The sequence below is a fragment of the Pocillopora damicornis genome, chromosome 1, assembly GCF_964200805.1.
Source record: "Pocillopora damicornis chromosome 1, jaPocDami1.2, whole genome shotgun sequence".
Classification (NCBI taxonomy): Eukaryota; Metazoa; Cnidaria; class Anthozoa; order Scleractinia; family Pocilloporidae; genus Pocillopora; species Pocillopora damicornis.
The window spans coordinates 6339387-6352672 of NC_142670.1; the positions used below are offsets into that span (position 1 = coordinate 6339387).

Genomic DNA, 13286 nt, shown 5'->3' on the forward strand with positions numbered 1-13286 from the left:
GTGTGCGACACGATAAACCCAAGAGGGTCGTCTGATTTTTTCTTTGTTTTGACTGCTTCTGCCGCTTCTTGCGACTTCGTTGCTAACACTGTCCAATAGTTACAAACTTTGTAAGTCCGCTTCACGAACTTTTTTTCTTGCGCGGGACATAATTGTCCAAATCGCGTTCTCTTGGGGAGAAAAGTATATTGTTCATATTCATATACTCATGAAGATATTCGAGGGTTTGAAAGTATTCGCTTTCTAAAGTGTTGTCACGAGGTCCGAATTGGGAAACAAATGTGAATGCGAACAAAGTCTATTCGGCCAAAGAAAGAAAAAAATGTATATCTGAGCCTGCCAATTGTGCGACCTACAACTCAGTGGACTCCCTCGTCGAGGTCTGTAATTTGGTTTACGACTTGTTAATTCCATTACTGAGTAGACAATAATAACGTTATCATATTTTTTCAAAATCTATTGTACTTAAGAGTCTGAGCCAGTGATACATGGAGATGTATTGGTCAGCGTTCTCATTGGTTTGCCAGCTGTCATTTGATGCCAATTGTTCATAAGTGTAATGGTTTGCAGCCAATATTTATCGACTTCAGTCTAGAAAATAAAAAAAAAGGCTGGTTAATATCAGCGAGTCTGCAATGTGACATGAATATTGGTGGATGTGGATGTTCGCTATAACAACAAATGTTAAATGATTGCATTGGAGGCTTATTACATTGAGGACCAACTGTTATAATATTTAGGACTTTATTACATTTAGGAAAGTTATTACATTTAGGCCTTCAATTAAGGCACTAGACGGGAGTATCGAAACGTTGGGTCTATGAATTGTAACTTCTTCGGTTACATTCATGAAATCTGTAAACCAGAGCAGCATCAAACCATGTCTGATTGTCCACCTGGTTGCCATGTGAACTTTAATATATTTTATGAGAATGATATCATGAAACGTAAAGAGGGTTGATTCCTTATTTGTTGACAATAAAAGGCTTACATGGAGATTATTTGAGATTTCTTTCTGTTATTCCGCGAAAAGATTCGATCGAGACATTGTCAACCATGCTCCTCATCAAAATGTTATTAATTGTGTACTTTTAAATGAGGAAATGAATAAAGTCTTTTTTTTTCGACCCATGACATATCGAAAAAGCTTTTTGAATGGATTAGGTTCATTGTCAAAAATTCATAGTCTGACGCTCAAATCTCAAGCTATAGTGAGTGTTTTGGGAGAAACAGGCTTATCAGAATGGTCACTCCTAGAGTTCACGGGGAGATATTTCTCAAACAACACTCCCTGGAGAAAAATTCTGAAACAATTACGCAAGTAAAAACGACTGCCGAAAGAAAAAACTATAAATAGTTTTTTTGGTTTGTTTGTTGTTGTGTTTTGTTTTGTTTTTTTTTCAATTCTGGCCTCTACTGAGAGTAACGATATTTTGATTACCATTGATCTGCATAATATTTTCTCCTTTTGGTAAGATGTAGACCTTCTTAACACAAATGTATCCAGTGCTCGTTTCTTCGACAAGGAGGAGACTTTTAGATTAATTGAGATGTTCTTTTATTAATCTTCGGATCGATAGAAAGCTATATGAGCATTATGAGGGTTATTTGTGCGTGTTCTAATTTTTTTTTTTTTTTTTAACGAACTTAATTTAGGATATGCATAGTTCTAAGCTGAGAAGCAACAATTCGATGACGACTCAGGTCTCAAAGATTTCAGTGCCACTTTCATGGTTATTGCGAGGCTGGACATTCATTTTCCTTGGCAATATCACCATGGAGGTTTCATGTACTTGAGAAGCTCGCTTTATGCTTGTTACTTCAACTGCAGTTGGGGTGACACGAATGATCCTTCTCTTGAAGCGAGATCTAATCTGTATGAATAAGTTGATATCAAAACGATCTCAAGAATTGTACAACACAACGTGCTTCGAATAAATACAACCATCGAACTGATTGAATTTCTTATTTCAAAGTGGAAGCTTTCGGGTTAAAAATCTGAGCAAAGTTCTAAATTACAAAGAAACTTCTTAATAAAATTTAATAGCATACCTCTGAGTTTCTCACGCAGTGAAGGAGAAATATCAAGAAGCCCTGTTAAATCACAATGCAGGAAATCACGTTAACGCCTTTAGTAGATTCAAAGCGCTTTCATCCAACCCTCCAACCTCAACCCTTTCAAGATTAAATTTTGCTGGGTAGCAAAAATGTCGAAACCTTTATTTACTGCTATTAAGCATGAGTTCTCTACTTTGTCTCTGTATTACACTAAGTTCACCACCTGGTAAATTTGTAAGGAAGGGGTAGTACAACTTCATGCCTTCACGGGGCACTTTTCACGCGCTTCAGGAATATTGAGAGGAATATAATTAGATCAAGAAAACTTTTATCATATCAGGTATTCGATTGTGAGGCCGTTAGTGTTCTCTTGTCATGTCCTAAATCGACTCTGGAAAACTGAGTTTCACTTTTTCATATAATTGTAAAGAGGGTCGTTTTTTAAAAGACAAATCTTAGAATCATGATCTGTTTTTCCCTTTTTTTCTTTTTCAATCCTACAATTCCCATGAGTGACCAAGAGAGAAATTCTCCTTACAATATCAATACAAAATCAAGAAGACAACTGATGAGAACCAAGAAAAGTATCAATTAGGGGATTATTAGCTGATCCAATACCAAATTCTCAGAAGTGAAATCAGAAGAATTGTATAGCAGACAGTGAGGAGAATTACTACTAATATCTTGGAAGTTAAAGGGTTAAACACTGTTTTCTAAAGAAAGCTGTTACTGTTAAAAGTTCATCAGCCGCGTAACGTGTGTTTTTTCAAGTATGAATTAATAAAATAATGTGAGAGTTATTTTTGTGTCAGGAGAGACGAGTTCTTAATAGACATGGGTTAGGTGAACCTGTGCCCTGAGATGAGGTGCACTCTGAGCACTGAGTTTAATCTTTGTCAAGATGCATACTTGAAACAGAAATATCTCAGTCAGAGTTAAATCTACCAACCGCCCTTTTACTTTGGTACCGTATGAGCACGGATTTCGTTCACTAAAAGCTGTATTCAGTTTACCTGAGTGGAGTTGAAAATTGTGAAAATGTATGCAAACGCTTTATGCAGGGGCGACAGAAGACCAAATAGCCACGTGATCCCAAGCAAAGGAATCATCACCACGCATGCCCTGACACCAAGCCTATAAAATCACGAAAAAAGAAAATCAAGAGAATTTGCTTTTACGAGCAAGTCTCTGAAAGAATCAAACATCTTGGGAAATAAAAATTTTCAACCCCCTTCAAATTTTGCATGCGGTTAGGCGCTCAGAGGAGATGCATAAAAATACTCTCTTTGAAGGTCGCAGCACTCTTGTTGCCATGGCAACAACGACTGCTTGTTTGAGGCCTGAAGCCTCATTGTCATACAAAAACGTCGCAAAAAGAGTGAAATAATTATTTTTCTATCTCAAACTAAACAAAACATTACAAGTTGGCACTTCTACCATACATAGTAACATCCTCGCCAATATATAAAATATCTGATTTTTGATTGCCCCTATGGAAAGTAGAGGCAGGCCCGCAGAAATATTTTTCCATATTTAAAACTGCAATATTATAACCAGCTAGTTGGCTAGTTTCAGTTCCATAATCAGTGTACTTCTGGAGAAATTTATATAAACGTTTTCCCTGCTTTACCCACATGTCACTTTCAATTATAGAAGTGCCAACTTGTGATGTTGTACTTAGCTTGAGATAGAGAAATAAACATTTCACTCTCAAATGAGTGAATGAGTCAAATGATGATAGTAATGTCTAGCTGATGGCAATGTTCATCTTTTACATTTCAAAAGATCATTAAAGAGAGAATGGGTTTTTTATTTCATAGTTACCCCATGAAAATCCATCAGAAACCTTGATCTTGTCGCTGATATTGTAAACTTTTACAACAAACAGGTAGAGATAAACTCCCTCGATCAGCATCCAGCAGAAAGCGGCCATTAGGAAATATTGCACAAAAGCTGCTACTGTAACACAGGCAGACTGCACAGGAATTAAAAAGTTCAGTTAAGAGTTGATTGAAAGTCATAAAGATTTACTGAAAGAGATTCCTCTCTTCTCGTTTGATATAACATCTCACCTTGTTCTCAACAGCACCACTTCCGGTTAGGAAGATCATTTGACCTGCTCCAAGTGAAGCGACTAGACTCACTCGAATCTGAGATAAGGGCCCTCTCATGTCTCTAATCAAAAGTAAATGACTGATTTTATTCTAAGTCAGTTCTATCCTCATTTTATACAAAGCCTTGTTATATTTTTATGATTCGACTTGGCTGCTTAAAGGAATCTTAGCTATGCATTTAAACTGATATCATTTCTTGTTGATTCTATATTCTCGGCTTGCTTTGGAATGCTTGCGTGTAACTATGTCATGTACTTACGTAAGAACAGCATAACTGATGATTGTTAAAGTGATTCCAACCAGAGAAAAAGACGAGCCCACATATGTGAGAATTTTCAGCGCTTTTTCGTCAGTCTTAAAAAATGAAATCAAAAACAGTGGTTCAATATTGGTAACGGAAGAGGGCTACACACCATATACCTGGATTAATGCAGATGTAAGAAAAAGTGCCACATCAATGCTTTGTAGTCTTATTGCCTTCTGAAATCAATGCATGCATGCATAGCAATATTCCTAACTCAGGTAAAACTTTACTGCTAGTTCCCTTGTCAAACTGCATAAGAACTGCAAAGTGAGTCAAATGATTGCAGCTGCACTCAGTGTAAGATTCGTTCCTCGATGTTAGGAGGCACCCTTGTCCTAACCAACTAGAATGACAGCAGAAAACAGTTAGAAAGCAGTCTTTAGATTCTAAATGAACAAAACAAACAAAACAACTGCCAGCCTTACAGACCGCTGAGGACGCGGAAGCCTGAGAAGGAGAAAAAGAAGGAGTAAGAGGTGACCACACAACGTGATGTACCAGAGCACAAAAGCAGAGTCCTTAAGCAAATTGATAATTTGAAGTGAACGATGTCATCAACTCATTCAAATCGGTTTACCTGTTTTTTAAAGTATTCCAAAACACGCAGCTTCTGTTCGGTGCATCCTAAAACCGTAAAGTACCGTTATTGTTACGTAGTACAGCGACTCGCTGGCTAATGTGGAGAGGGTAGTGCTCTCGCCGGAATTTTTCATACCCCACCCCATCACTTTAGATCGATGTAAAGAATTATTCGCAAGATTTCTAGTCTGTTTCCTCTCTTTAAAGAAACTCCCTAAAGAGAAATAAGACCTTGACGTAACAAGATGATGATAATATTAATGATGATAATAGTAATGATAATAATAAAAATAAATAGAAATAGTAAGGAAAAACAAATCAGATCAAAACCAAAGAAAAAAGAAAACGCAACCACAAAAGTCACAAAAACATACACGCAAAAAGAAGAGAAAAAAAAAACCAAATCAGTAGTATACGCAACGACAAGCAACAACAACAACAAAACAAAAAAAAAACAAAAAAAAATATAAAAAAAAGAAAGCAAGACCAAAATGGAACAGAGGGATGCATAAGGGAAGGTTAAATTGAAAAATTTTATCTAAATTTTCCAGAAATACTAGCCCTGTTCAAACTCTATTTCAGAGTTACGAATTCAGATGCAGCTCTTCTTGATTAATTGTAACTTACCGCAAGGTTTCTAAATCTCAACGTAACATCCTTTCTGAAAGTGTTGTTCCACGGCCATATCGTTGCAGACAAGATATTACTATTTAATACCCAATAGATAAACAAACAAAGCAATAGTTAAAAGAAAAAAAAACAGCAACAACAACAGAAAAAAAGAAAAACAATCAAAAGACAAAAAGATAAATTAATAAAAAGGTAGAAAAACAAAATGAAGACGAAAGAAACAGAAACAAACGAGAAATTCAAATTGAAGTCCAGAAAATTTCTCTTATGCCGTATATAGGTTATCAGCATACCAAAAGAGATTTATTTGAGATGAAAGATATTATATGCAATACTAAGTTTTAGCAAACCTGATTTTATCGACAGGAACAGAGTCGGTCTGGCCTGTTAGGAATATTTCATGGAGATCTTTGTAAATGACACAAAGTACAACTGATCCTAAGATGTAATAATGGAAACAATTGTAATACTACGAGAATATTGAGAAAAAAGGACAATAAGATATGGTTTGATGCTACTCTGGTTTACAGATTTAATGAATGTAACCGAAGACTACTTTATGGCTAATAGGGTGGTGAGAATCGAAAGCGAGGTATTTGTCAGTCGGTGTGGGTAGGTTTACGGTAGACATTTGTCTCTAAAGTACCCTGAACCCCTCCGGACACATTTGAAAAACAAGAGAGGGCAAATGTCTATACTTTTCACGCTCAAGGGTGAATTGGATGGATGGATGATAGTAGATGCCCTTGTACGCAAATTGCGGGGTTTTGAGGCAAAAAGACAGCAGATGAGTAATATCCTCTACAGGCAAAGAAGTTCTTTGTCCTAAGGAAGCATCTTCTCAGAGTCTCTCCTCCGCAACCTTAACGGCAAGATCAACTGGGATTTTAATGAAGAGAGAAACAACGTCGAAAGATACTAATTCTTCACAAGCGTTAAGAGTATTATCTCTTATGAAATCCGCAAATTCGCAGACATTTTTGACAGTGTAATCAGTATTCCCAACAACAGGCAACAAAATTCTCGCAAGATAACCAGAAATTGCGTAAGTCGGAGAACTAACAAAAGAGACAATGGGTCTCAAAGGAATTCCCGGTTTATGAAATTTAAGTAAGCCATAAAAACGTGGACATAAGACTTCGTTGCTGTATAACATTTTTTACGTACAGTCACTAATCTTACAAGCTTTTTTTTTTTTCTCTTTTTTTCTCACTACCTTATTTGCCATAAAAATTCTGTAGCCAAAACTTTACTCAGGAGGGCTGACTGTCTACCATCGTCACTCGATTTGAAGACTGAGGAGAGGAAATATGTTTTTAATGTCCTAAAGGCAAATGGCTATCCAAAAACCTTTCTCCGTAACTTCAATAAACCGTTTACAACTAGTAGCACTCCTGATGAAAGGGAACCAGCGACTGGTAATGCTGTTATTCCTTACATTCAGGTGTTACGGAATCCGTCAAGAGAATTTTTAACAACCACAACGTTGAAGTTGCTCAAAAACCTGTTCAGACGAGCCGACGCCATTTATTCTATTCCTTGTAATGACTGTGATAACAAATACATCGGACAGACCAAACGTCAGTTTGTACACGTTTGAAAGAGCGTCAAAAAGTGATGTTCTTTTACAAAAAAGAACAGTCAGCTTTATCGGAGCACACAGGCCTTTGTTTGGAAACTTTGCATATTAACTCCACCCACACTCCTTAAATCGTGATTATGGCGGCTTACTTCCTAACGCCTATTACACCTCTTCGGAGAAAAAGCAGCTAATTAGTGATCATATAAAAGGACCTCTTGTTGCAGCGTTTAGATCACCCCTGATGAAGGCTTTGGACAGGAGTGTTGAAATGTTAGGTCTATGAATTGTAACTTCTTCGGTTGCATCCATTGAATTTGTAAACCAGAGTAGCATCAAACCATGTCTGATTGTCCACCTAGTAGCCGTGTGAACTTTGATATAAAAAAAAAAAAAAAACAAGTTGTCACGGTTTAAAGGCCCTGTGCGTTTATTGGTATGTTTCATTGGTATGCTCAATTTTGTAACAAGAATAAAAAACGTCGACCAAAGGAGACATAAGCTAATAAAAGAAAATCAATACAACTAGATTAAGATATCAGCCATTCAGCTAGAATTTTCTTTAGTACTTGAAACCCAGCCCCCCTTTGACCAAGAACACTAACAATCGCTAAAATAATTTAAATAATACGACGAAAAGATATATCATTATCTAAAAAAGTGAAAAATATAGCTCTCCAACCTTTATCGAAGCCTGTAACAGGAAGGCTGACGTAGTTTTCTCCTTTATCATCCTCAAATTGTACTCCAGTCTCATTTTCGTGGAAAATCTTCCTGACCAATATATCTAACAGAAAAACAGCGACTTATTTTAAGGGAGGGCCAAAATAAATTCAGATGCTTTCGTAACAGTCACAAATTGTCGGCCTCAAAAGTTTTGGGACAAAAAGGCTGAGGAACCATCACTTAGAGGTAGTAAATGCAAGTAGTTTGCAAGGATCATCATTCAAAGGAGCGTTCTCGATTCAAATGTCACATAAAGTGCTAGTGATCATTGTTATTAACATATATTCGAAGGGTTTTTCATTTTCTTAATTTATTTATTCGTCCTATACTTTTTTTTTTTTCAATTCCTCATAGCTTATTCTTGACCATGACGATATTGAAGAACACATGGAAAATAGAAAGAATTCTTGGGAATTGGAGATAACTGATGAGCGATAGGGGAATCTGCTGATATAAACTGCCATAAAAGAGGTCCAAGGCGTTTCATACCTCGCAAAACGTCTAAAAAGTTGTAGTGTTAGCAGATGTTTCTAAAATATGCCACGGATGATGCATGTATTCATCCTGAACTCCGAATTAGAAATCAAGAAAACGTCCAAATCAGCTTTTAACATCTACTCACCTGCATGTTCACCACGGATGTCAATCTCAGGTACGGTTTGATTAAGGCGATTTTGAGCATAATTTCCTATGACTTCCTCCAAATCAGTAACAGTGAGGAAAGTGCGTTCCATATTTTTTTTAGTTACTTTATTTCCAGGAGAGTTTGTCACTTCTTTTAGGATGGTGTCGACAAGTTTCTTGCCTGGGGACTGAGTTAGTAGTTGGATTACACAAAACCTTCAGTAGCCTAGCTCTTAAAGGAATTAATAAATTCATGGGTTACACAGTCTGGAAAATTGAGCTTTGTTTAACCAATAAACTTAAGAGGAGTTTAATTTCCTGACGATTCGATCGAACTCTTCTATTTACACGTCATCGCCGGTGGTTTCTAGGTAAAGTGTTACGAACATACTGTCATACATTAAAAATGGAACGACTGATTACAAGATTATAAATAACATAGGAAATACTGATAACATAAGAAAGAATGTACTCGAAATTACATTTCTTGCTTTGCATTATCCGCGTGAAAGTCGAACTTTTATCGATAGCTACGCGGACTGTGGTTACGAGGGGAATTGGTTTCTACAGTGTCTAAAGGGGGAGAATTAAAGGACCAATAACAATAGGCACTACAAATGTTACAAAAAAATAAAATACATCTACCTCGCTCAATGGTGTTAGCTTGATGGCAGTAAAATTCGGCTTCCAGCACTGTTTCACTTGGATTCTGCCCAAATACGACGAGTCTGTTGTATTTGTCAATATAATAGGAAACTGCATGCGAGTTTTTTCATTTTTTCTGCACCCCCACATTTTAAAACAGTGATCTCTCCAGGAAGACGTCTGACAGAACAAAGAGGCCAACTGCCTACACCAAGAGCTGCAGCAGGTTTTGTCAATAGACGTAGATGTCTTATTGTCGCATTCCATCCTATGCCAGTATTGACGCATTTTATCACGATGTTGCTGACAGTCCGAGCAGTTCAGCTCTGAGGGTGCGAGTGTATCATCGGGGCGGGAGCAATGCCCATCTGCGTTACATGACAGGACGGATAATTCGTGCACTGTAAGTACCTCCCGTTGTTCCATACAAAGCCTTAGAAAAGTTTTCTAAGGCTTTGTATGGGACAACGGGAGGTACTTACAGTGCACGCGTTTTCCGTCCTGTCATGTTCGTAAACATTAATAAGAGACATTTTGCATTGTAAATGCTGTTCCTCGTTCATACACATACTGTTTTTATATTTTTATATTTACTTGCTTGTCTTTTTTTTTTCCGCTTGATTCTTTATCCTTTTACTGCTCGAATTCAACCCCAGCTGCTTTCCCCACCCGGTAAATAACGCATTGCAGTTTCGGTTTGTGTTTGTATGGGTATAGGTATGTTTTTCTTGATTTTGTTTTTGTTTTTCGTTTTTTTGTTTTCCTTAGTATCAGTTTCTCACTTCTCACCTTCCATTCGTTGAACAAAGTAGTGAGTGTTTGGTATCGAGAGTTTGTATAAAATAATAATAATAAAAATAAATAAATAAAAATAAAAAAAGATTATTGGGATGTTCAGAACCCTCAGTTTTTTTTTCTTAATTTTTTCCTAATTGTTTAGGACGGGTCCCGCTTTGAGTAACATAGTACTTTCTAACGTTTCTAGGCCACAACCCCCCTTTGTTTGCTTTTTCTCCTCTTTTGGACAAATACAAGCAATGACATATCAGTGATCTTTTGGAATAGGTCGCTTTTTTAGATTTATTTAGCAACAGATAATTTATTGTTTAACCTCTGACGGCAGGGGTTAATTAGTCGAACAATTTTGAACCTTTATAATTTCTATTTCATGTTTATTTTTGTTTTTTTTTTCGCCAAGACAAAACATACCTTGTGCTGAAGTCGGAATGGCCATACCAGCTGTAATAGAGACAAAATAAAAATATATAATTCCCCAATTCACAGCCATACCGAAACAAGGGGTGAGGGCTGGGGTTTAGGGGTCACAAGTTGAAGGTGGCTTTTGAAGCAAAATCCCTTTCGTTTGCTCAATGGCTTTTAGCCTTTTATGTGAAGGAACGCGGGATGCCATCGACAGTTCCAGATACAAAAAAATTCCTCAAGGAAGTTGCGAGAAACCACTAAAATAACTGCATACAATGAAAAATTCATTACTTCAGAAGACATGAGGCACATGAAGCAATAGTCCATGTCTATACGTATTTTGTCAATGCATAGAACAGTGATTCGGTGATTGACAGAAATGATTTGATAAAATAGGCTTTTTTTGTATCATAATTAAAACAGTAAAGGTGATATGAATTGGTAAATTACTTTTAAAAAAATAGGCAAACGAAAGAGACAAGAAAAATTGAACCACCTGACATCCCTTCCCCCAATAAAAAGGAGAGAGAAAACCATGAATTTATACTTAAAGGACGAATGAACGGACGGATGAATAGATACCATTTGTTTCCAACAAACAGACAGAATGTTTGATAAACTGCTCAGTTCTGGTTTAGAAAAATAGCTGTTATCTTTTTTTTCATTATTATTTTTATTTCATTGATATTTTAAGCCGTAAAGTGGCTCTTTTTCGGGAGAAGAAGAAATCGCTGTTAACGAAGCACCTCGGGAAAAGATAAAAGGAGAAATATGCAAGCGCTGACGTCTTGTAAACTGCGAGTGGTGCTCTTGCGGCAACTGTTATGAGATGCGAGAGTATATGCTGTCAAGAAATGAATTTACATGGAGATCGACTTCATCTGGAATCGAAGATAATTCGTCTGAAGTAGAATCTGTTTTTAAAGTAACCTTTTTTGAGTTTTTACAAAGAAACAGCGCGGTGCCGCGACAGATTTATTTCACATTGCTAATTGAGTGTGTAACGTGATCATCGAAACAGCTAGTAGAACCATAAATAAACAAGGTAAGAGTGTTATGTTAGATGTTTTTGCAAATTGTAATGACTTATGCCAGTTAACGGTGGCGACAAGTAGGCGCACTATGCATATTTCATAGTCGCTATCAAGTAAATTTTGCCGGACTTTGAGTTCGTCTCGAGATAAAACAACACAAATACACAAGGAAATTTTTACAGGAACTTTATAACCATCCTTTTGTCTTATAAAAGCTTGGAGCTCAGTAGATTTTGTCATATCGGTCATTGTTAAAACTGTCTTTGTTTTGATACTACTTTTCGACATAGGAAAAGTATGTCGGACTAAAAATATTCACCAAAAAATAAATATTTGTTTGCCAGCCTCAGTAACGACAGGGAATTAAGTTTAGATGATAAAACAAAGGATTGTGCGAACAAAATTACCGTAGGTCTAGTACATTCGTTACATCACACAACTCGGGTAATATTCACGGGGAAAATTTGCATATTTGAGAGGTCGAACGAAAAATAAATATTTCTCAAAAATTAAAATAAATTTTCACAAAAAAACTACACCACAATTATTAGAACATACCGGGCTACAAAATATGGAAGTAGGAGAGAAAACGAATTCGGGCGACTTGCCGCTGTTTGTTTGATGCATGCTGACATTAACTCTTAAGAGAATTACCACATAACCTACCTTGAGAAAATAAATATAGGAAGTCTGCTATTCCAAATTTATTTCATATATAAGAACAAAGCCTCATGTTACGTGAAGAGCGTCAGGAAGTCTCCCGTTGTCGAACACTGTTAGCTTGGGATATCGATCTTATTACAAATGACTCCTCAGTGCTTAGCGAAGTAGAAATTGTTTGTTTTAACTGCATTTCTCTGGGTTCCGTTCCGAACAGGACAAAACGACAATTATTTTCGAATTCCTGTGAAAAAGCGCTTTCAACAGAAGTAACATTTTCTAAACCGTACTTTCCCTTCAAAGAGCTCTTAAGAGAGCTTTAAAGAGCTCCGTCAAAAAACAAGCGAAATTGAAAGTACAACATACAACCAATAGCCGCGCTACCAAACATATCGAGTTTTTTAAAGTTTACGCATTTAAAGATTACTAGATTACTTTCCCATACTCACCAACCATTTGTGCAAGAAAAATCATTCTCCAGAATATTTTGGCCAAAGTTGCCTTTCGAACTTTCAGATATGAATTCGGCATTTTTGAGATCACCGTCTCGTGAAACAGCGATGAAGGTATTGGTCTTTGTTCAGTGGCTTTGGGCAGACGTTGAACACAAAGATACGTTAGATCTTGAGCGAACAAGGAAGAAAGCAGAGACCAAATTAGGAGTGAGTTTCTAACACATTATTCCTTCGGTTTGTTGGCACTAAATTGACTAGCTGGGTCCGTATTTACATATTAAATTGAGGCAATATCAGGACATGACAAGGATAATTATTTCTCAAATACCAAAGTGTAATGGAAACCACAAGGAAGTAGCAGGTGGCTGTAAATTAAAAATTGCTCAAAGCGAACGTTTTTTTATTGTGTTGGTTAAAGAGGAACCGAAATCTTTTTCACCCTGGGTACTCTTCTCCACATAAACTCCCCTTAATACCGACAAAACAGTTTTCAAACTTGTTATTTTCTTAATATAAAATAGCGGATGACGAGTCAATGAGTCACACAACTGTTTTTTCCCGGTATCTTTTGCAATTCTAATTCACCCGTAGGTTGGGCACCCACTGACGTATTTGTGTTAATGACATCGCCACTGAGAGACGTGTAATGAATGAGGATTAAAATAAAACAAAGGG

General features: G+C 36.7%; 1 protein-coding gene and 1 pseudogene across 2 annotated transcripts in view; one reads left to right on the plus strand and one right to left on the minus strand.

Annotated features, from left to right (window-relative positions):
* LOC149051612 (uncharacterized) overlaps positions 1-13286 on the plus strand; it is a 418635-nt pseudogene that overhangs the window by 37064 nt on the left and 368285 nt on the right. The gene's annotated exons all lie outside the window — the stretch shown is intronic.
* Positions 671-12908, minus strand: LOC149051618 (uncharacterized). Its single transcript, XM_089199889.1, has 12 exons — positions 12606-12908; positions 10469-10498; positions 9260-9627; positions 8613-8802; positions 7947-8051; positions 5054-5100; positions 4432-4526; positions 4131-4233; positions 3945-4033; positions 3072-3192; positions 2053-2094; positions 671-1874 (listed from the first exon to the last, which is right to left on the minus strand). Exons 1-12 carry the CDS (start codon positions 12685-12687, stop codon positions 1701-1703), a joined length of 1446 nt encoding a protein of 481 aa, XP_089056015.1. The 5' UTR covers positions 12688-12908; the 3' UTR covers positions 671-1700.

What these genes read in the sequence shown, in the direction of transcription:
- LOC149051618 (XM_089199889.1), bottom strand. Translation starts at nt 12,687, where the DNA reads ATGCCGAATTCATATCTGAAAGTTCGAAAGGCAACTTTGGCCAAAATA. An exon ending in TGTTACAGGCTTCGATAAAG is followed by an intron (nt 5,101 to 7,946) that starts GTTGGAGAGCTA and finishes TTACGGTTTTAG; the next exon opens with GATGCACCGAACAGAAGCTG. An exon ending in ACTGCGTGAGAAACTCAGAG is followed by an intron (nt 1,875 to 2,052) that starts GTATGCTATTAA and finishes TTATTCATACAG; the next exon opens with ATTAGATCTCGCTTCAAGAG.